At 36.6% G+C, this 25,809-nt stretch overlaps 1 protein-coding gene across 8 annotated transcripts in view; it reads right to left on the reverse strand.

The window, feature by feature from the left end:
- The window catches only part of LOC150079127 (coiled-coil domain-containing protein 102A), a 267,304-nt gene that overhangs the window by 160,309 nt on the left and 81,186 nt on the right, over nt 1-25,809 (reverse strand). For all 8 annotated transcript variants that reach the window (XM_090383724.1, XM_090383725.1, XM_090383722.1 and 5 more), the window contains one exon: nt 19,542-20,436. In XM_090383724.1, the coding sequence (XP_090239850.1) occupies nt 19,542-20,436 (895 nt within the window). The remainder of the gene's footprint in view (nt 1-19,541; nt 20,437-25,809) is intronic.

The raw sequence follows: 25,809 nt of genomic DNA on the forward strand, positions 1-25,809 counted from the left end.
GATTTCACTGAATATACTATTCAAAATTGTTTTTCGAAAGCGAGATTTGCACTGAATACAGAAGTTGAACAATGACTGGACGAACTAGATGAACTGCCCCTTTCACAACTGAAAAACTTTTGGACATTATTAGAATCGTCCGGAAACATTGAAAATGAAATAACACTGGATAGTTATGTTTATGTAGATCACAGCAGAACATCCAAATGAAGATGAAATACTGCTGAACAGTGTTAAACGCGACCATGATCACGAAGAAATTAATGATGACGCATCAGAACAACCCGTAGAAAAGCCAACTCGTGAAGAAATGATTAATGCTTGATTAACGGTTCGTATGGGTTGGTTGGTTGTTGGTTGGTTTTTTTTTTTAGGAGCATTAGCAACTAAGGCCATATTGCTCCGGGATATGCAGTGGTCATTCCCTGACCTTTCTGCATCTTCTGTATTTGGTGGTGACAGTCTCGAACCCCGGTCTAATCAAGAAGCGTGTGCTACGCACTGCTGCTCCTTGCCACCTGGCTACGGAGGCGCCGGTTCGTATGAGTCTACAGTTTTGTGAAAATGTTCTTGATAATGTTTTTAATGCTCTGAACAAATGTGATGTTTTCTTTGAGAATCAGACAATTTTTTAATTGTACTGTGCAAACGAAAATTACAGATGATTTTTTTTTTTTTTTAATTTGTGATACTTACCGGCAAAAATTGTGTAAACATAATTTAAATAAGTATGTTTTTGAAATAAAATACATTAAAAATAAATGTAGATTCGTTTTCATTTTTCTAATTAGATAATTTCTAATAAAAATGATATTCTCTGTATAACGAAATTTCTCTAAAACGAATTTTTTCGCTGGATTTATCGAATTTGTTATAGGGAAGTCGACTGCATATGTGTGTGGGTATATATACACACACACACACACACACACACACGTGCCTGCTGCTTTGCATGCTCTGGTGCATTTGTTATATCAATCTATGTTTATCTCTCCACATTTTTTTTTTTTTTTTGGTTTCAACTCACTAATATTATATTTGATTTTATATCAATTTAAGCTTTAGTTATCTGCTCCTTTGCGCGATGCTATGCTTAATATACAGCCACCTCCGTTTTATTTCTTTAGATAGTCCTGTTGGTTGCACTTTCTGCCATATTTCTTCTTTGTCTAAAATTCAATATAGATACATTATATACTGTTTTTCAAAACTGATTATAGAGGTCACTGGTTGTCAGTGACCTCCTTTTTTTCAGCTCTCTCTCATGTTAGTTTGCTTCATATAAATTATTAATGGGATTGTCCCTGTTTGAACGGACCTATCATAATGACATGTGTTTTTACACTGTCATTTCCAACCCTTTCTTCTCTATATCTCAGGTATAGACTTTCAAATTTTTAATGATTTGAAATTTTTAACACTTTTAATTTCGATTTTAGATCTCCTTTTAACTTTCATTACATCAGCAATTGGTATTGGTTTTATCATTTTATCGTTTGCTTCTATTCTTATTGTACTAAAAATAATTTTGCATCCGGTTATTTTTACCGTAACTTTTTTTATAAACACTCTGTAGGTTGTAAGAGATGTATTGCTTTTTGATCTTATGTGCTTTATTTTCAAAATTTTCTTCGCTTACTCAGTTTTGGGCAAGTATAGATATGCAGTCTTTTGATACATGGTCAGGTGTAGTCCCTGATGAAATACCTGATTGTGTATTAACTTTTACCTTTGATGACATCAGATTTAATTGCATTTTTGCTTTATTTCCCCTTTTTGAACCATATCCAAATTTGCCCACCCTTATCTGATCCAGCTACCATTTACCATTTTAAATCATAGACACTTCTGTTTCTTATCAATAGATAGTCTGGTGGTTACACCTTCGGCCATTTGCTCACTTTAATTTTTCTGTCCTCTTCCTTATGGCATTATGTGTGACTCGTATCTTTGCATTAACTGTAATGGTTATTATAAAAAAAAAATATATATATATATATATACACACATAAAAAATGATAAAGATGAAATGAAATTACGAAAGTCTTATCAAACAGGTATGAGCTGTTAGAGTTTATGGGAAATTTATAAAATATACATAAGACTAGGTTATGGATCCTGGTACTACAGTAAATGTAGAACGGACCGGCAACCATAATGAATAATAGACAAAAAGGTAAATATCAGTATATTTGTGAATATGTTAGGGAGTTGAGCTATCAGGTGTAATAACTATGGAAGAATAGGGAGAACCTGTAAGTAAAAAATCAATTTACCTGAAATAAAAATAAAATGCAATTAATAAGGGCATAATTATTGTAAGCACCTAATGCTGTGGGTCCTAGGACTTTAACTACTTCATCATGGGGTCGGCAGCGAAAGTTGTAAGAGCCATGGCAATAGGACAGGTCTCTTTCTGTTATGATGTACGTGTAAACAGTATACGTATACATCACAGCCAACCTGACAGAGACCAGAAGGAAGAATAAAAAACTAAAATAAAAATAGAAATAAAAATAGAAAATAAAAATGATAAATAAAATCTTGTGGAAAGAGAAGAATGAAATATAAACTAAAAAAAAAAAAAAAAAAGAGAAAGGACAAAGAAAACTTACTGTCTGTATGGACTGGCAGACATTGAAAGTCAATGGTGATTGAAGGAGAGAGCTGAATGTTCACTTGCAGTGTATATATGTGTCAGCTGAAATAGTCCTGTGTGGAGAGGGAAGGTGTGAAATCGTAAACCAGGTACAATTCCAGTTTACTATTTAGTTAGAGTGGGGGCTACTTCAACTATCACCCCGCACAAGTTCACATAAAATGTGAGCTCACGCGGTGTGATAATAGTGAGTTTGCCTTAACCTGTGAAGTTCTTTAGAGAAAATTTCATTTTGAAATTATCATGGTGCCGACTAAGAGATTTACAGCGGTACTAGTACATCTACCAACAAAAGAAAAGCGATCGATTTGGATCAGAAAATTAAACTAATAAGAATGTATGAAAATGGTCAAACATTAATAAGTATCACGCTGAATTCAGATTTGTCAATAATAATATAGTAGCAATATGTTATTAATCATTCCCGAGTTACGTAAAACTCAACGAAGTAAGAACTTACGTAACTATTATGTATGTCGAGGACTTCTGTATTTTTGGATTAACCGTGAAATCGATTATCCGGAATTTGTTTTTTACCACCTATCTCAGAAAATCAAGAGTCTACTGTATATATGTATATACAGTAAACTCCCGCTATTCGCAGGGGTTACGTTCCTGAGAAATGCCGCAAACTGAGTTATGGCTCCCATAGTAATAAAGGGGTTCCATTCCAAAGTATGAAATATATAAGAAAAACTAGTCTAAAATTTTGTCTATGTATGTATTATGTGTACCTTCATAATATGACTATGTACATAGACAGTACGTAGTGAAATGCAAGCATGTGGCATCGAAATGAAAATAAGAAACAATTTAATATTAAATTGTAATATTTATTAGAAATTTCAAACAAATCTTTCAAACCAACGCCTTTGCTAGCTAAAAAACTTATCCCGCCAGTGCTATCACCAGTTTTCTAAAGTGTTGATAAAGGAATTTTGCCTTCTCACGAATGATGAGTGAACTTAACGGAATTTTATTTTGAGTTCGGTCTTCTATCTACAGATTTAAAGCTTTTTCCGTTTTTTCTAATTTAACATCATGAGTTACAGAGCAAATTTTTGAAGGAATTAGTGCGTTTTCACGGACACTATGGCGGATTTTTTTCTTCCAATTTCTAGATTGATCGTACCATTGACTCATTGATTTTATAATGTTTTGCCACTGAGTAGACACTTTCACCATTAGAAATTTTGTCTAATAACTCAATTTTATTCGCTAATGTCATCACCTTCTTTCATCTTTTCCCATTTCCCTTGTTATTCGTAGCTATATTTTTGTACGGGTTAGAAAGAACTTGTCCACAATAAAGTCACTTTCTTCCATTAACACACTCGAAAAAGTCTGTTTTACACTGCAAAACGGTAGATTTATCACTTTTGTAAGCATATCAATTTATAAATTTATTCAATTTATAAGCATATAAATTAAAAGCAAATGACGAAACCTTCCATGACAAGCGCATAACACATACTGAACAAGGAATAGCGAGAAACATCCACGCCGGGATTTTGTCACCCCTCTCCCCCAAACCCACTGAGCGCTGTTTTGACCGGGAAAGATAATTTTAGCCACAACCAATTTTTTTTATGATGGAAAATATTCACGGCGCTTTAAAATTCACATTTTTTTAGGTTTCATTTTATATTAAATCAGCGATTGCGAATACGTGAAACCGGGAATAGAGGGGGTTTAATGTATATATATATGTATATAGTATGAATCAGAGCTGTAATACTCAATATGTTCTACGTTGATAATAATATTAGTAAATTAATAAGAGGAGTTTACCTCAATATAGGACGTGGAACACTTCCGTATGATACCCTCCAGAAATTAAAACGGAAAAAACGAAAAAATCGACAACTTACCGGTACATTAAAGTAAAATATAAATAATTAAAGTAAAATATAAATAATTAAATAATCAATTTAACACAATTCAAAATCAATTCAAAACAATTAAAATTCAAATTAACGCAATTAAAAGAATCTAACGAAAATATTCAAAACGATTTTCCTTCCTGAAGCTGACAATGCTTTTCGACCGACTGTCGTGATCACAGGAATGAAAATTCATTCCTGTGATCACGACAGTCGGTCGATAAGCATTGTCAGCTTCAGGAAGGAAAATCGTTTTGAATATTTTCGTTAGATTCTTTTAATTGCGTTAATTTGAATTTTAATTGTTTTGAATTGATTTTGAATTGTGTTAAATTGATTATTTAATTATTTATATTTTACTTTAATTATTTATATTTTACTTTAATGTACCGGTAAGTTGTCGATTTTTTCGTTTTTTCCGTTTTAATTTCTGGAGGGTATCATACGGAAGTGTTCCACGTCCTATATTGAGGTAAACTCCTCTTATTAATTTACTAATATATATGTATATATATACATATATATATATATGTGTATATCTGATAATTAAAATAAATATGATATTTAAAATAAAAACATCTATATACACATATCAAACAGGAGGAAAAAATTATAAAATATAAGAAAAAAAGTATAAAAATAGAATGCAAGTAGAGTGAAAATGCGGATTATGAATGAAGTAAATGTGTGTCTCCCACTCCCCACTGACATATCCTACTCCTGGAGCAGGATGAGCAGTTTTTACCATTCTACTGGAATCGACACAACACGGCATTTGGCAATCTGAACTTGGTACTCAAACCCAGTTCTCTTTAAAACCCCATTCCCAGGCAGGGGGGAGACGGGTCTCTGTCTCCTCCCCTCCCTACCTCCCCCATACTTCGCCTGGTGGGGCTCGTTACCACTGACTTCTTTGGGGATGCCTACTCTATCGTCCCCATCCTTCTACCTGTTTCCCCCAATCTTCAGCCTCGCCCCCACTCTAACTAAACCAACCGAGTACGCCCCCTTAACAATGCCACCAAATTCTAATCAATATCTAAATTCAACTGCGTTCTCGAAAATCTCTTGGCCTTTACAAATTCTAGTTTAAAAAACTAGTTTCTTGAACACAAGAGCCAATCTGCCATTTTAAGCACTATTTCCACATTTAGCACCCCAAAATCTATAAAGTAAACTTATTTTTATGCCCAACAAATAGTACTCAGCGTATTCATTAAAATGAAACATTTTTACATAAAGATCACAGTAAACTGGCACGAGAAGTGATTTCATTATACTAAATATTTCATTATTCTGGCAATTGTTATACAGTCAGGTATGCTACAACAAACAGTTTTTATCAATAAAATCAGGATGCTACAACGAACTTGGAGGAATACTATTGGCCGATGCAGCATGCGCGTGTGCATAACGTATTGATTAGACCGCTTCTTGCTCTAATTTCCCGCTTTGACTAGAGTGTCAGTTATCATCTTTGTTATCGTTTGTAAGGTTCAGTTATCTGATTATTTGCCCTTTAGCAGTGAAAAAAATTTTTTTAATTACAGTATTCTGTTATATAATTTTAACCATGAGCCAGCAAAATAGAGTGAGAAAGCTAATATTAATATAGGAGATCTAAGTGCCGAATATGGTATGGCTAAATCAACAATCAGTACAATTTTAAAAAACAAGGAAGAAAATAAAAAGTGCACAGGTCATGAAGGGAATCTCTAGGTTAAGCAGTTCATGTTGTAATATCACGGAAAAGATTGAAACTCTTCTATTAGTGTGGATTAATGAAAAACAAATGGCAGGTGATATGTCAGTGAGGTGATTATTTGTAAAAAGGCCAAACAATTGTTTGAGGAACTTGGTGCTAAGGCTCCTAGTACAAGTACTGGTTTTGTGAAGGAGAGTTTTGGCACCAAGGTGGTGGTTTACCGGATTTAGGAAAAGGACTGGATTACAGTGTTGTGAGGCATAGTGTGGCTGCCAGTGCAGATAGGGACACTGCTGAGCAACATCGTGAGAAATTTAAGAAAATAATTAAGGATGGAGGCTTTCTTTGGCAGCAGGCGAAAGAAACTGGCCTTTTCTGGAAGAGAATACCATGCAGAACATATATCACAAAAGAGGAGACCACCTTGCCTGGCCATAAGCCAATAAAAGACCGGCTTACACTGCTGTTTTGTGCCACTGCTTTGGGTGACTGCAAGGTCAAACCACTGCTCGTGTACCATTTGGAGAACCCAGCACTTTTAAAAACATCAGGGAAAACAGCCTTGAAGTTTTATGGCATTCCAACCTCAAAGCTTGGATGACCAGGAGTCTTTTCTCCAACTGGGTGACTGAGGTGTTTGGCCCCACTGTCTGTGACTACCTTAGGGGGAAGGATCTTCTATTGAAGATTCTTTTGGTCATGGACAATGCTCCAGCCCACTCTCCTAATTTCAGAAGAATTACCAGCTAAATTCAGTTTTATCAAGGTTCACTTTTTGCCACCTAATACGATGCCTCTCCTCCAGCCTATGGACCAGCAGGTGATTGCAAATTTAAAAAAAAAAAAAAAAAAAAAAATTCTACACTAAGGCACTGTTCAGGAAATGTTTTGAGGCCATTTCTTCAAGTGATGTGACTCTGAAGGACTTTTGGAAGGGTCACTTCAATATAGCGGATGCTGTTTTCCTAATTGTGGTTGCTTGGAAAGAGTTTTCTGTTAGGTGCCTGAATTTGGCTTGGAGGCCTGACACTGTGGCTCCACGGGACTTCGAAGGCATTCAACAGTTGGAGGAAGAGCCTGTTGTGCAGGAAATTGTGTGTCCTGGCAGTTCCATGGGCCTGGAGATCAATGAGGAGCATGTGGAGGAATTGGTGGAGGACCACAGGAAGGAGCTATCATTTGAGGAGCTAGCAGAGCTTCACAATGAAAAGGCAGAGGCACTGAAGAAGAGGAAAGCTTTCAGGGATGACAAGGAAAAAAGTAGCAGCAGTAGTAGTAGTAGTAGTGGTGGTGGCATGTGATGCAAGAAAGAAAATGTACGAGCTTATGCAGCATCAGCCAAAAAAAAAAAAAAAAAATCACAACATTCCCTCCAAATGCCTGTCCAGTTCCTCCTTAAATTTATTCAACCTATCAACTTCCACAACGACAGATGGAAGTTTGTTCCAGCAATTAACCACCCGCTGGCTAAAGGCAAATTTCCGCACATCTAATCTACATCTGTCTTTTCTTAATTTGAATTTATGCCCCCTTAGGTTCGTAATCTGAACAAGTGGAAGGATCCCATCAGAATTCAGCGTGCTGAACCCATTCAAGGCCTAATTCAGCGTGCTGAACCCATTCAAGGCCTAATTCAGCGTGCTGAACCCATTCAAGGCCTTATACACCTCAATCAGATCACCGTGCAGGTGCCTAGTCTCCAGCCACTGCAATTTGCAGAACTTAAGCCTCTCTTGGTAAGAGGATCCCTTCATTCCCCTCACCAATCTTGTTGCCCTTCTCTGTACACGCTCAAGTAAATCTACATCCTTCCTAAAATGAGGCCTCCAGACCTATACGCAGTACTCAAGGCATGGCCTAACCATTGCCTTATACAGAGGGATAATCACCTCCTTTTCCCTGCTAGCAAAATTCCTATATATCATTGACAAAACCCCATGACCTGCCCTGGCAGCCTGTCTGCATTGCTCAGAAAACTTCATATCTGCCTGCACAATTACTCCCAGGTCTTTTTCATTTTCTACCACCTTAAGTGTAGTACCACACAGTTGGTACGTTTCTCTGGGGTTACTTCTACCCATATGCAGTACTTTGCATTTGTCAAGGTTAAACTTCAGTTGCCACTTCTTAGCCCATCTGCCCAAATTATCTAGATCCTGTTGCAGTAGCACACTGCCATTACTGTCATTAACAACCCTGCCAACCTTTGTATCATCTGCAAACTTCGACACTAAGCCTGATATACCTTCATCAATATCATTGATAAATATACAAAACAACAGTGGACCCAACACCGAACCCTGTGAGACTCCACTAATAACATTAGTCCAAGAAGAGCAGCACCCATTGATTACCACCCTCTGTCTTCTCCCACTTAACCATCCTTTTATCCATTGTAGCAACTTACCCTTAATACCATTCTGCTCCAATTTGTACAATAGTCTTCCATGCGCAACAGTGTTAAAAGCTTTCCTGAAATCCAAATATATGATATCAAACTTATTTTTTGCAAACAGTTCCTTTGCAACCACATCATAATATCCTATCAAATTTGTCAGACAAGGCTTTCCCTTAACAAACCCATGCTGTGTCTGAATTATTGCTGCAGTCTTGTCTAGATGATCCTGCAATGCATCTTTAACCAGCGACTCCATTATTTTACCCGGAACAGAAGTTAAACTAACTGGTCTGTAATTACTCGTGTAAGTCACAGCATTCCAGCTGAGGACCGTAAAGAAATGTTCTCTTGCTGGAATAAACTATCCAATCGTATAAAAGATTATCACCCAGATATTGCCACTGTGGAAATAAGCCTTAATCATTTTAATGACACCTTGATGGCCCACTTTTGGAGGGTCCAAAAATCCAGGATAAAGTAGTCAAGCCTGGATTCATTCTTCAAAAAGGTGGACAAACACCCTCCAACTGATGAACCTCCCACAGGACATTCAACCAAGATGAGTAGGAACGATGACTCCTCTCCTTCCACCTCTGTGATTTTTTATTAGGGAAAGTTTGTTTATATTTTCACTGGGGGAATATTGTTTATGCTTTTCAAATTTTATGCACAGTGTATAAAAGTTAAATAAATTAATTTTATATTATTTTTGCACTTATAATTTTCATTTTGTATTATATTTTTCCTGTTTAAATCGTTGTATTGGATTGTAACTTTTCTCTAGACTGTGGGCCTGAAACGTATTACCCCTAAATACATATATTTCAATGTATGCTAAACGAACGAGGTTCTAGAACTAATTATGTTCATTCTAGCATACCCCACTGTATTTGGTATTTTACAAACAAAGTGTACAATCAGAATGTCACAGAATGGGGGATTTTAACTTTCCAGATATTGATTAGAACATGTGAGTTGATTGCTCATCATCTAGCAACAGCAGAAGAACATTCATGGATGAATACTCCCCACAAAATGTTAGGCTACAAGGGAAAGCAATATTCTTGATTTAATTACTGGCAGCAATTCATCATATATTAAGAATCTTTGAGTAAAATAACCATGATAGCAGTGATCACAGCAAATTATATAAGACTTATTCAAAATACAACTAATTCCAAGGATAAAAATTTGGTATTTTCTCTCACAAAGGTGATTACAGTGGTTTTAGATGTTTTAAATTCTTTTATTCTTATTATCATCATCATTGTTTGCCATATGGTGCAAGGAAGCCTGAGGCTTTTGCTGCACCAGCCAAAAAAAAAAAAAAAAAAAAAAAAAAAAATTCTGAGTTACCCAGAGAGAGAGAGAGAACAAGGGTCAGAAGTAGAAGGAAAGTTATGAGACCAATCAATATTTTCAACAAATATAAATTTGAAGAAATTTATGTTCAAGAAAGTAATCCTACTGAAAAAGAGATACTTTCAATGATTACACCAAAAAGGATCTCATATATAAACTGATGAGATCAGTAACAGGGAATGAAAATGAGATTATAAATTGTCTGGGGACACAGACTCCTACAGTAAATCTGTAAATAGCTACTCAGGATGGGGGTGGGGGGGACTAGATATACTAAGGCAGCCTATGAGAATTCTTCTCCTAAGAGCACAAAAAAAAGTAGAAAAGCTTTCTTTGCTCATGTTAACAATAGAAGGAAAGAAACAAACAAGCATTTATACCATTTCGGTGCCATGTAAATTTAAATTGGAGCCACTGAAAGAAAATAAAAAGCCTAAGGAATGCAGGAAATGAGAAAAGCAACGTGGTTCACTATCTGGGGATCATTCTTCAAACCTTAGAACAATAAAAACATACAGAGTCCTTTATCTACTGCTAATTGTGCTGCTTCATCAATATCACATATAGACACCGAAATTAATTTCTGAAAATGATCTACAGTCTACTAAACAAGAAGAAAGCTGCAGCCAAGGAGAATCAAGCTGTAGTAATTATTACAGCTGTTACAATTATATAGTTGGAACTCCATGGCCAAATCTTTATGGCCAAATTCAACTGCTTGTGGAATCACTATTTTCAGTTCACCCATCAAAAATGAATTTAATAAAAAAGTCAGTAAAGAAAATAGCAGGAAAGGTGAGACAGGCTACTTAAAACTATTTTTACTACATTGTTAACCCTTAGGTGCGCATGCTGAATTTCTAATAAACTGATGTGACCAATAAAAGGTTAGAGTTGGACCAATTGTTAGATGGAATGGGCAAAAAAGAATGGTTCTTTAAGGTAAAAATAAGTAAAATTTACCCACATTCTAACTATTTTTATCTCCTGAACAAAAAAAAATAATTCTTGTAGCCTCTTTCCTGCATAAATGCCTCAGTTTTAAAAATAATAAAAGAGAGCTTAGAGACTATTATAATTTTCTATAAATGGACTTTTCTACTACTACAGTTGCCAACTACAGGTAATCCTCATGTAAACACAGTAGTTAGGTTTCTATAAAATCTCGTGTAGTGCGAAACTGTTAAACAGGACTAAGAACCAGTACAAAAGGGGGAGTGGAGTACATTCCAAAAGCTAACATAAATACACTATTCAAGATTTCGTGTATCTTCCACTCTCTTTAAAAGAATCAGTAATCTGGGTTTGTTTGCTTTTGTTTGATAGATCTTTGTAAATTTCATATGGAACTAAGCATGTTTGAAACTCCCTTTTGAACTATGGACTCCTTTCAGTCAAAAGAATCTGCATTTGAAAAATAAGATCTAATTACTCAGCTAACTTTATGTCTTCCTGTATGCTTTTTAGTGTAAAATTTTGAAGTTCAGAATTTATCTGCTCTATCATCCTCTGAATTGATTTGGTTTACCTCCAATGCCATATCCACCAAATCTGCTTTGCTAGCTTCTTTTTCTACCAGTAATTCTTGAACATCTTCAGTAACCATATCTTTTTTTTTTTTTTTTTTTTATGAGCACCGGCAACTAAGGCCATGTTGTTCTGTATATATTGTCTATAATATAAACTGCTTGCATTCAGAGGTCGATTTTCTGTTTTGCTGGATGAAAAACCAGAGTTTCAAAAAGAAAAACCATGCTCCCCTCGCCTGAGATGATTAACTCAGCCACATCATGAAAGACCAATAAATATTCCTCCCATCATCGACAGGATTCAAAGTCAGGTCTTTTCCACTCTGTGGAGGGAGGGGGGGGCAATTCTATCAACTGGACGGCTTCAGCAGTCATTATCAAAACCTTCCCCTCCTAACAACTTAGCAAGTTCTACTATTGCACTGATTCCGTTTTCTGCCGGTTCGAACATATTTCCTGAATGAACCGACTCTGGCCGTACACTTTTCCAACATGCATTTAATGTTGACGGTTTTACTTCTTTGAGCGATAAAACCAATACAGTCCACAACTGAAAAATTGTTTCCATGCCTCCATCAACTGCTGCTGCTAAGTTAATGAAGACTAATCGCATTGATAGTGCTTTAGCTGCCCAGTGCCATCATGAATATATATATAATGGAAATTTTTAAAAGAATTATGGCTGTGGTATATAGTTACTTTCTTAACAGGACTGGCATTTTTTGGCAGTAACAAAACTATAAAATGGTTTGCAATGGTAATATCTTAGACATAATGAAACTGATGGGTTCATATGACCAATTTTTAGCCAAGAACAGCTCACAATAGACAATCCAAGCAGCAGTGTCTTCGCTCATAACTTCATAAAATATTGATTTTATGGGGAAGAAAGCCTTCACAGAAATTGCTATGCAAGTAAAAATGACTAAATATTTTTGTATAACACTTAATTCTATGCCTGATTTTTAAATGATGATCAGTTGTCATTAATGATTAGATACACTAACTCCCAATCATGGAAATCTGAAGAACATTATACTGAGTTTCTATCAATATATGGGCATTCTGAAGATTTTGAAAAAATGCCATCTGCTGAAAGAAAGGCTGAAGGCACTATTCTCAAAACTAAAATTATAATTACTTGGAGTATGAGAATGAATACCATAAACTAAAAAAGCAATTAGGTGTTAAAGTTATCCTTTATGTATTGAGTGAACAATAATGGCAGAAAATTGTTTCCTGCACTTCAAATTTTTTTAATGTCGGTCAAGTTTGGGAAACTTATGTAATTTTCTGCCATTATTGTTCAGCTCTCCTCTTTTACCCAATACATAAGAGATAACGTTAGAACCAATGAAAATAAGCTACTCCGTTACTCCCTAATAATGAACGTAAAGAGTATACAGGGGGGGAAGAAGTTTCTATAAGACAAAGTTTGATTTGCTATTTGGACAACTCCGATTCAACGTATGTTAAGATTAATTTAACTCCAAGACACTTATGTTAAGGTTAATTTAACTACAAGACACTTATTTATATTGTTGAATTTGACTATGTTATATGTGAGTCTTTATTAAGTGAATTAACCAAAAAAAAAAAAGGCATCTTCTCCTAGGGGAGAAGAATTTCATTCCTATGCAAATAAGATGTTCCACCAAAAACAAAAAAACACACATAGAAGCAATACATATACAGAAGGAATTAAACACTAAATGAAGATATGTGCTAGGCATATGCGCCATGCCAAGGTTTTCAGGAAAGAAATGGGCAGAGCAGTAAGAGTTTGTGGTCCAAAATAATTAGACAAGGAACTTAAACACATTTCCATTACCCTTTCTAGCAATAGGTTTTCATGGAACATTGACAAACCATACACAAATAGGTGGAAAATTACAGAAATGTTACCTCATTACAGAAAAGGTAAGAAAATGCTGCATAGAGAAATTCAAAAAAGCAGTCACAATATCAAGTATCAAGAGAATATGTAACAAATACAATGTGGTATTTAAACCAATAAACAAAACTAGAATCTCTTATAATGATTTCTGAGACACTCAATTAGCTTAACTACAGGTATACATGTTACCTACAAAAACACGTGTAGTTACAGGGAAATGTACATTGGTGAAACAAGGAGATTAATTGATATTAACACTGTAAACATGTAATAAAGGGAAATACAAGGTGCTGTGATGTAACAACTAGATCATAGGCATAGTGTAGCTTAATTATCAGCACTCTCCTCATAGTAATCCGTTTGGTTTGATGAACTTATAACAGGTACATAGTAGTTATAAAACTTTTAAATTCTGATTAGTAGCTATTTGTAACTTAAACTAAGTATTAGTAGCTATAATTAGTAGCTATTTATAACTTAAAATTTACTAAATTATGAGCTTTAAAAAGTGATAAAATTTGAACACAGACATCAAGTTAATATTTACATCTTATAATAAATTAGGTTCTAAATTTAATTCATACAGGACAACATATGAGTATACAACACAGGATTATAATAGCATTATATATTTGATTAGATGTCGATCAGACTGTCAAGCGAAATAGATAGCATAAGCTTAATATAGTATAGTATAGTACATAATATTGTCAATTAATCAGATAATTAATCTTGTTGAACTTCATTGTCAATTAAATTGTACTTTTAACTATACATATAACGACTTGGGTTACGTAACATAAATAATTAGTTAAAAATAAATAATTAATACTTAACTTGATACGGAAGTTATATAAAGGGATTTCGTAGATAACAGTCGATACTGAAACATAAATATAGCGTTATAACTGTGTTGAGATATGTTTAGGGTTTTAATTTTGTATTGAAATTGAAATTTTATTGAAATTAAATCGAAATCATGACTCTGACCAGAGCAGCAAAGCAAAAGGCTCAAGCTAATGGAAGTGCTGTGGCTCAGGGGAGAACTCAGGGGGGGGCAGTTGCCCTCTGAATCACAGCCTATTAAAATGCACTAATTGCTTGATGTTTGTGGAGCAGTCAGGTACGGGACATGATACTGCCATGGGGGATGTCTTTGCATGTGCGCAATGCAAGGAGTGTAAGGAAATCAGGCGACAACTCAGCATTGTTATGGGCCTATATGAGAGCTTGAAGGACAGGGTGGATGCCCTCGAAGGATTAAAAGTGAGGGGCCCATCAAGCTCTCAGCTGCCCACACCAATGCCAGAGCTTGCACTTGGTCATCGCGCAACACAGCGGCAGCCCCCAAGGCAGAATGCGCTGGTCCCAAAGGAACTAGTAGTTGTTGGTGACTCTATTGTCAGGGAAACGGGAAACATGCTTTGTAAAAAAGGATAGGTGGAACAGGACCAGGGTATGTCTGCCAGGGGCAAAGGTTGATGACGTTGTAGAGCGGATATCATCTTTTAAGGGCACAAAAGGTGATATAGTTGTACACGTTGGCACTAATGATATTAAGAGTAGGGGACCGGCAGAATTACTTAACAAGTACAGGTCACTGTTGAAAAAAAAAGCCGTGAATTAGGGTTGAATTTGAAAGTGTCTGCAATTCTGCCCAGACATGATAGGAGGGAGTATATGATGAGAGCCCTGTCGATCAATTCGGCCCTGGAAGGATTGTGCAAGGCTCAAGGGGTAGAATTTTTTTTCAGCCTGGTCTGTACTTGTTAACAGGAGAGACTGCTTCTACAGGGATGGGATACACTTAAATAGAAAGGGTGCGAGAATGTTTGCTGATGCTATCGAGGCAGTGTTAGGTGGGTCGGAAAACTGCTAGATTGGGGGGGGATACAAGGACTAATAGATAAACAGTAGCCACTGGCAGAGGTGAAAGTGATTCTTGCACTACTTCTATTGGAATGAGCCGCAGCCTGGAAAATAAGATGCAGGATATTTCAGAGACTGCTGGGAAACACTGCTGGGGTACAAATAAACACATAGGTTGTGTTAGGGTAGCTAAGAAAAAGAACAGGTGCATGTATACTTGCGTGTACACCAAGGCTAGGAGTTTAGTAAATAAATTTGATGAATTTGAGGTATTGCTCAAAACATCAAAGGCAGATATTGTGGGTATTTCAGAGACAAGGTGTCACACAGATATAAGGAATGCAGAACTGGAATTTGGGGAGTACAATGTCTACAGAAAGGATAGACAGGATAGGAAAGGAGGAGGGGTTATGCTATTAGTTAAGAAATACATAAAATCCAAGGAGGTGAAGCCAGTTGACATTGCTGGACAGTGCAGTGTCGAGTCAGTTTCGTGTGACATAAGCATTGGGAGATCAAAATTGAGAGTAGGAGTGTGCTATAGGCCTAATGACTCTGATGAGTATAATAAGAAACTGTACGGGGAAATAGAGTGGGCCAGTAAATCAGAGAGTCTTATAATGGGAGATTTTAATTTCCGAGATATTGACTGGAATTTGGGGGCTGGTCACTCACACACTAGCAAGGCTTTTGTGGATTTATTGGATGATTGTTTTCTACATCAGCATGTTCAGGAGGCAACTAGAGGGAGTAATACTCTTGATTTGATTATCAGTAGTGATTCTTCATGCATTAAGAATCTGTAGGTAAATGAACCACAAGGTGGCAGTGATCACAGTGTGCTGAAGTGGGATTTACTCAAAGAGGTAACTACCATTAGGGGTAAAGGGAAGGGTTATTGCTTTCGTAAAGGCGACTACGATGGACTGAGACAGTATTTAAATTCTATACAGTGGGACCAACTGATGATGTTACCAACAGCAAATTCAAAATGGGAAGTATTCAAAGAACTTATCTTGGAAGCTAAGCGAAGAATTGGTATGTAAACTAGGCTTTACATACCAATTAAGAAATATTGTTCAAGGTTTAGGCCTAAGTGGATGTCAGATGAACTAATGAGACATATGGCAGAGAAGAAAAATGCATGGGATACATACAAATTAACACGTGACACCAAAGCCTATGATAGATACAAGTTGATCTGTAACCAAGTTACAAAGGAGGTTAGGCAGGCGAAGGCAGATTACGAGAAATCTTTGGCAAGGGATGCAAAGAAAAACAGCAAAGAGATCTTTACTTATGTAAACTCTAGAAGGAAGGGGATGAATCAGATTGGTCCACTTAATATTGATGGGTCAACTTGATGATCCTGCTCAGGTAGCTAACAAACTGAATGAATCTTTTGCATCAACATTCACACAAGAGGAGTTATTCAGCGAGGGGAATGCCAGAGGTGTATTCAACTCTGGCAGTAAGCTAGAGAATCTTGAAATAACTGAGAGTAAAGTGGAGGAGAAATTGTTGAAGATAAATACAAGAAAGGCACCTGGGGTGGATGGGATCTATCCAGTTATATTAAAGGAAGCAGCAAAGGAAGTAAGCAAACCCTTAGCCATAATTATGAGAGCTTCCTTGGACTCAGGGGAAGTACCCATGGACTGGAGATGTGCAAATGTGACCCCAATTCACAAAGGAGGATCAAAGGGCGACAAGTAATTATAGACCTGTTAGTTTAACTTCTGTTCCTGGAAAATTAATGGAGGCACTGGTTAAAGAAGCACTGCAGGATCATCTAGACAAGACTTCAGTTATAGCTCAGACACAGCATGGTTTTGTTAAGGGGAAGTCTTGCCTGACCAATTTGATTGGATACTATGATACAGTATCCAATCAAATTGGATACAGTCACAAAAGAACTGTACACAGGGAATAACTTTGATATTATATACTTGGATCTTAGAAAGGCTTTTGATACTGTTGCACATGTTGGAGCAGTGTGGCATTGGAGGAAAATTGCTGCTATGGATAAAGGGGTGGTTGAGGGGGAAAAGACAGAGAGTGATAATCAATGGACACTGCTCATCGTGGACTAATGTTATTAGTGGAGTCCCTCAGGGTTCAGTATTGGGTCCATTATTGTTTTCTGTATTTATAAATGATATTGATGATGGTATATCAAGCTTAATGTCCAAGTTTGCAGACGATACGATGGTTGGCAGGGTTGTCAAGGACACTACTGACACTATGCTACTGCAACAGGATCTGGAAAGGTTGAGCAGATGGGCTGAGAGGTGGCAAATGAAGTTTAACATTGACAAATGTAAAGTACTACATATGGGAAACAGCAACCCCAGAGCAACGTATCAACTCTGTGGTACTACACTGACAGTAGTAGAGAATGAAAGGGACCTGGGGGTGGTTGTGCAGGCAGATATGAAGTTTTCTGAGCAGTGCAGACGGGCTGCAAGGGTAGCTCATGGTGTATTGTCGATGATATATAGGAATTTTTCTAGCAGGGATAAGGAGGTGATTATTCCCTTGTATAAGGCAATGGTCAGACCACACCTAGAGTACTGTATACAGGTCTGGAGGCCTCATTTTAAGAAGGATGTAGAGATGCTGGAACGAGTACAGAGAAGGGCAACAAGATTAGTGAATGGAACAAAGGGGTGCTCTTACAAAGAAAGGCTTACGTTTTGCAAATTAGTGTCTGGAGACTAGGCAGCGGCGAGGTGATCTGATAGAGGTGTATAAAGCCTTGAATGGTTTGAGCATGCTCAATGCTGATGGGATTCTTCCTCTTGCTCAGAATAATCACCTGAGAGGGCATAAATTCAAATTGAGGAAAGACAGATGTAGGATAGATGTGAGGAAATTTGCCTTTAGCCAGCGGGTGGTTGGTTGCTGGAATAGACTTCCATCCCTTGTCGTGGAAGTTGATAGCCTAAATAAGTTTAAGGCTCAGCTGGACAGGTATTTCGTATGAACAGAGGAGTGAAGTGGAAGTGGTTATTTTTTATTTATTTATTTATTTATTTTATTTTTTTTTTTTTTTGGCTGATGCTGCATAAGCTTGCTTTCTTGCATCAAATGCCTCTACTAATGCTAATGCATGTTACATTGGTAGTACAACTGCTAAATTTGGAACTTCAAAAATTTCTAATACACGTGCCTACCACTTTAATAGCTTCAAATCTAATTTATCGGGTATAGAATTAACACATGTTCAATCTTATTATCATAACCCACGCATCGATTCGGCTATTACAGTAGTTAAACTGAATTCCAGTTATAAAATTCTTCAAAATGAGGCTCTCGTCATTGAGTGGTTTAAGTGCCACACATCGTTCAACATATTAAACATGAAGGTTCCAATCAACTCTCCCCTATTTGGAATTTAGCACGTATAAAGTTTCCACGTGCACTGAAATGCGTTTCGGGAACTTAACCAGTAAAAAAAAAAAAAAAAAAATTTCTGTTTATACTCCGGGACGACCAAACGATCAGAGGAGTTCACAAGATAGTCAGAATACAAGAAACAGCACCGTATTCAGCAGTCTCGGGCTTGAACCCTGGTCACTCAAGGCACGTGTACTTATGCACCCACACACCTGACCACCAGGCTACGGCGGCCTAATTATATAACATACTTTGTGTGTTCTTCTCTTCCCACTATAGCTAACTGAGGACAGTTTCAAAAGTTGCTCATGTGCAGCTATTACCTTTTATCTCACTTTTATTTATTTTGAATACATGATTTTAATAAGACAACTATGGAAGGGAATGTGCACTTTCTTTTCTTGGGCAAATTTTAACACTTTTTAAAGCTCATAATTTAGTAAATTTTTAAATTTTTTTAAAATTCATAATTACTTTAAGTTACGAATAGCCTGATCGGAATTTAAAAGTTTTATAACTACTATGTACCTGTTATAAGTTTCATCAAACCAAACAGATTACTATGAGGTGAGTGCTGATAATTAAGCTACGCTATACCTACGATCTAGATAAACTATGTATATAAGATAATTTAAAGCTTACTGGGTTTCTCTGATTAATCTGACAGTAGTCAATCACTCTCCTATAATGTTGTCTCCCTTTACTTACTTGCCTGGACATCTTGACCATAGGAGTAGTGCATGTGACCAAAGGACTTAATCACATGCACTACTCTCATTAGTTTACAGTAACCCTGTATTTTAAAACATTAATTAAAAACCATAAAATGTGAATACTTACTGCCGCTCCACTAAAATAGTTTTTGTTGCTTCATCTAACCTAAGTTGCAGCATGGCCACTTTTTGTTCTGTTAACTCCTGTACTGGACTAGTGAAATCATCTACACTTCTCTGTGACATTCTACTTCCTTTCTTATCATTAAGTGAGGAAATACTATTTACACAGCTACTGTCTTTGTTGTCTTTTTGATGAAGAAGTTTGTCTAAAAATTTTAAGTCTTGACTACTGGGCTGAGATATATTACTTAGTTCAGTAGAATGTGTAACACCTTCTCCAACTTTATTACATATAGCGTCTAAAATATTAGGCCGAAGGACATGAGGAGAGGATGCTTCAGATGCTGCTAGCTTCTCAGCAGGTCCAACATCCCTTTCTGCAGCTATTCTCTCACTAATTGGACTTGTCCTAAAGCTTAATTCATCCTTTCTATCACTGCTATAATCTTTATTATTTGCTATTATTTGGATTTCAGTTTTTAATTTATCAAGTTCAACTTCTAGGTCTTGTTTTTCCCGCTTCAGAGTGCAACATTCTTTGGAAGTAGCTTCTAGCTTCCCTCTGAGTACACGTGCTTCTTCACGAGCTTTATTACGTTCTGTCCTAACTTTACTCCATTTTTCTCTCCAGTTGGCAGTACAATCTGACCACCAGCGCATTGTTTTTTCCATCTGTGCTGCTCTTGCTCGAGCTTCTTCAAGTTCACGTAATCGTAATTCTTCTTTAGCTTCCCATTCTGGATCATAGCTGTGGTGGTGGTGGTGGTGAGAAGAAAGAGAATGCTGGGAAACATCACTTGGCATATCTGAATGCTCCGTCCACTGTGCCGATGTAGCACTAATGTGCCGCTTCACTGAACTAGCAGTAGACCCTGCATGGGACATTCTTTCAAGTATCACTGCAAAAAAAAAGTAATAATAAATTGTGTGTTCCAGAGGATATAAAAATTAATTAAGAATAAAGTGACAAGACTAAATAATTATTATTCTAGGTGGTACTATATATATATATATATATATATATATATATACAGTAGACTCTCGATTTTCCAGGATACATGGTAAAAAACAAATCTCGGATAATCGATTTCCCAGTTAATCCAAAAATACAAAACTCCCCGACATATGCAAGGATATGTTCCAGGACTTCTAACTTTGTCGAGTTTTACGTAACTCAAGAATGACTAATAACGTATTGCTACTATATTATTATTGACAAATCTGAATTCCGTGCGATACTTGTTAATGTTTGGCCATTTTGACACATCCGTATTATAATGATTCCTTAGAGATTTAACAGATACACCGTTTTCAAACTTTTGAATAATTTCAAGTTTCTGTTTAACCGAAAACGCAACTCTTGCGTTTATCCATCATTTTCATGATTTCTAAGCAAAAAAAAAAAAAAATTTACTATAAAAAAAAATTCCGACATCCCTGACATAAATAACGAAACAAAATTTGTCCTTTTGCGCTGCAACGGGACACAACAAATCGACGCAACGCAATAAAACAAACTAAACATTTGGTCTCTCTCACTCACCTTTTTTTTTTTTTTTTTTGAGCGGTGGGTGTTAAGACAGCAGGAATTGCAAGATACACTAATCTCCCAATTACGACTTATAATGCCGCTTATCACTTATTTATGACTTGCAAAATATCTGTTTATACCTATTCTAGTTATTACTTGAATTTTTTGATTTCTGGGTTTTTTTTTTTTTTTTTTTTTTGGAGTCTTGAAGTGTCCCGGATAATCGAGAGTCTGCTGTATATATGAAACACATAATTACTGCTTACATACCAATAATCTACATGCACACCTATAAACAATTTTGAACAGGTTTTTTTTTTTTTTTTTTTTTTTTGGTAGTTGTTGGCGCATAGGCTTCTGTGGCCATAATGCACCTTCCCAAGGTTTTTGCAGTACTTTGATCCAAGCCCGAGGCGCGATTCGAACCCGCAACCTTTGGGTTGCCAGGCAGGCACTTTACCCACCCGGCTAGCCCGGTCAGCTGTGAACAGTCTCAGATTGCATAAAGTGTGAATGATAATAAGCACATGAAGGAGATGAAAAATTAAGTTATTTTCTCATCTGAGATATGCAGTTGAAAAATGTGTCACATTACATATTATCACATTAATTTAAATCTAAGACTTCATATGAAAATATAAAGGAACTAAAAAATAATAATAAATGATATAAATTCAAAGGGCTACAAGGAATTTAAAAATATAAATTCATATAGAACAGCAGAAAAGATTCATTTCTTTTTACTAGTCTAATAAGCTAGAGAAAAGGATGTCATGCATCATGGTTTTACTTCTCTCATAATGATCAAGTTCCAATTACCAAGACATTGCCACTTAATGAAATGCATAGAAACAAATGACAATCTTCAAAAGGAATACAGTCATCCTCATATAACACACATTTACACTACATGAATTTGATCATATGCGATTTATAAATAGGGGAACAATGTCACATATAACATTAACTGAATCCGCTTATGCAAGATTCGACTTTGCATTTACAAGAAATGGCAGTTGAACATGGCAGAATCACAACAGCTGAATGCAACACTTACTGCGTTGTTTACTCAGTTACTAAACAAAGCAGCTACACGTGCACTGCTTTTTTTAAATAAATAAATAAATCTTTATTGTGAAGTAGAATTACAGCACAATATCCCATCACGGCGACGAGCGCCAGGGGTTCACATATAGATAACATAAGTACAAATTCAAATGGCTACAGAATATAGCGAACACATACAAAAGGCTACAAAATACAGATTACAAATGCAAAAAGAAATACAAATACATCATAGAAACAAGGAGCTGAACACAAATAAAGAAAAACAAATACAACTTGGCAGTGATTCAGGTTTCAAGAGCTTTGATAAAGTTGTCTGTCCTTCTTTTTACTTATTATGGTGTCGATGTCGGCGTCCACACGGTTGAGGGCAGCGAGCATCTGCTTGGGCAGAAATCTATCGGTGAGTACAAGCCTGTTGTGGGGAGCCACAAGTGCTGGTACCGACCTTAGGCTTGGCTGTGGAATCCTCCAAGAGCAAGCATTCCAAATATTTGGAGATGATATTTGGCCTGAGATGAGTTTGGCTGTGAAGACCAGCCTCTTTTCAACGATCAGGAACTTCAACCTCGGGATGTCGAGTGCTTGTGCCATCATGGTAGTTGTGGTAGCGGGAGGTAGCCGAAGCTTGTTATTCGCCCATTTCAGTAGCCAGTATTCAGCAGTGTACACCCGCTTAAGGTTTGTATGTGCAGCAGAGGCCCATATTTCTGCACCATAGAGAATGGCAGGGTAGACGGTGGAGGTGATGAACCTTTTAACAGTGGCAGGATGTCGGACGTGTAGCAGCTGCTGCTTTGAGATCCACCGTAGACGAGAAAATCTGGTACTGAGTTTGTCGATCTGGTTGACAAAGGACATCTTTTGGTCGAACAGAATGCCAAGGTCTGTGTGCGAGGGTACGTTTGGTATTCGTACCCCTGTGAGTGAAACGTTGAGTACTGTCGGCATGGATTTAAGGGAGAATATAACCTGAGCAGACTTCAGAGGGTTAATTTTTAGATTGAAGTTTGCCAGGTACAATTCTAGATCCTTAAGTTGGGAATTGATCCTGTTGCTGAGCTGGGCGGGGTTGTCGCCAGGGTTAATTGGAGTCAGCAGTTTGAAGTCATCGGCATAGCATAGGAGACCATTCGTTGAGGCAATAATGGGCACGATGATGGCTGTGAACAGGACACCAGACAGGACACCCCCCTGCGGTACTCCAGCAGTAATGTCGCAGGATAGGGTATGTTGCTGCCGATGGAGAATAAGTATTCTGTGACTGAGAAGTGACTGTGTGTTCGTGTGTATCAAATACAACTCCTCATTTTTGTTCTTTTTATACTGTAATCGTGCTTTATTCCATAAAAATGAGTAAAATACTTGAAAACGGTGTGAAAAGGAAGCATGCTGGTGAAGATATTGCAAGTTCATAAAGAAAAAGAAAAGCAGCTAAGGTAAAGAAAGCCAACACGACAACCACGGCAAACTTACTGGACAAACTGGTTGGTTTTCCGCTACTACAGTTTCTCACTGCATTCTCAGTAAACAGACGCCACGTGTTATCGGTAGTGGGAGTAGAAGTGAAGAACAATATATTGATTGTCATTTAGGTGTGACAGAATGTTTGGAAATCTTATTTCCTAACTTAACCTTTAAGGTTAGGTTAGGAAATAACATAACCTAACTGCTGAGAACAATTAGAAAGAACGCAGAGTAAATAAAAGCAACTTTTATAGCAGGAACAACTTAAAGTGTAACAAAAGACATTACATCGAGACAAAGAATTTGAAGAGATCAAACATCTGTTATCTGTTTGGATTGAAGATCAAAAAAAGAAGAGATCAGGAACAAATTTGCTTACGATAAAAGCAAAAGCATTAGCAATATTTTATTAAGTAAAAATCGTAATAAAATACATATTTTATTATGATTATTTACTGTGTTTGGTAATGTTTTGGTTACATATTAACTGATATTTGTGGCCACCAACTTTTATTGTTTTTGTGCCTGATCTATCTATTTAACCACTCATATCATGAAGTGGAAAAATTCCTTTCCTAAAAGCTTGGAACAGCTACCTTGTCAGACCACATCCAAAAATTCGAAACACAACCCTATTTAAGCATTTTTGGCCAATACCTAATCCTTCAATGCTCTTAAAAATCCTGGAAAAAATTATGCTCCCCATCTTAATGAATCGCATTCTTGGCGATAATGCCACTACAAATCCACTATGCCATCCGAAACCAGCCGACAGTGATGAACCTCCTTCCAGCCACACATACTATATTGTCTGCTTTTAAATGGCATGAGTAACTCACTATTACGTACCTAGATACTGAAGCAGAGGAATGCCATCGAGGGCATTCCTCTGCTTACTTGAAGAAGCACACTATTTAATCCAAGGTAATATCCTCTGGTTCACTGCATCACACCTCCAAAAACAGCATATTACAAATTTATGCCCATGGACAATCACTCAAGAATGAGATCTCTACTGGTGTTCTACAAGGATGAGTCCTATATGACTTGTTATTAACAGCCATCACGTGCCTCTTGTCCATAACAACGAAAATATCATCATGTATGCAGACAATAAAAAATCCTAATGCTTACTGCTTCTAACAATCACCTTGAGGCTACAGCATGTATCAATAATAGTCTCATCAACATCGCCTCTTACCTCAAACAGTACAGACTCTCAATCAACCCTCAAAAAACGAAAGTACAGCCACTCTCCGACTTACGTAATACTTGACTTAGCGAAATTTGACTTTACATAAGTTTTTAGCAGCCAGTGCAAACTTAAAAAAAATCGTGGAAACGTATTTTGTATCTGGTCGGAATAAATGGAAGTATCATGAAAATATTGTAATATGAACCCGATAACACATTGGTTTTTTTTTTTTTTTTTGTAATTCGTTCCAAAGTTAAAATTTCAATTTGGAAGTTGAAATTTTTGCTATGTATATTTATCTCTCTAAAAGGTCAGTTTTAGAATGGAAACTGAACTACACTTTCATCGTTATCATATGTTCCATTATAAGAATCGATTTTGAACGCCTTTATGATATTTTTTTTAAAACACATTTTTGGAGGTCACTACCATAAAACAATTTGCACTCTCTGGTTTATTGGGCTTTTCTGTTAGCGCAATCTATTATAAATGAGTAGTAAACTCTATATTATTGCATTTGCGATAATACCAATAACTGAAATTCTGTAGGTTTTTACATTACAGTATTATGGTGAAATGAGTTCCCCCTTCACACTGAAATCTTCAATCATATAAAAAACATAAATAAATTTTCAGAATCTTCTCTTCATTCCTATTTACTTATTACAATGGTGAAGGGGAAAGGGACCAGCAGAAAGTGAAAGTGCTGGCAGTGCTAGGAAATGAAACAAAATTGATTTAGCATTAGCATTAGTAGAGGCATTTGATGCAAGAAAGCAAGCTTATGCAGCATCAGCCAAAAAAAAACCCACTTCCACTTCACCCCTCTGTTCGTTCAAAATACCTGTCCAGCTGAGCCTTAAACTTATTTAGGCTATCAACCTCCAATACAAAGGATGGAAGTCTGTTCCACCAACCAACCACCCACTGGCTAAAGGCAAATTTCCGCACGTCTATCCTACATCTGTCTTTCCTCAATTTGAATTTATGCCCTCTCAGGTGATTTTTCTGAGC

The sequence above is a fragment of the Mastigoproctus giganteus genome, chromosome 10 (assembly GCF_048544385.1).
Source record: "Mastigoproctus giganteus isolate SK-2022 chromosome 10, ASM4854438v1, whole genome shotgun sequence".
In the NCBI taxonomy this organism is placed as follows: Eukaryota; Metazoa; Arthropoda; class Arachnida; order Uropygi; family Thelyphonidae; genus Mastigoproctus; species Mastigoproctus giganteus.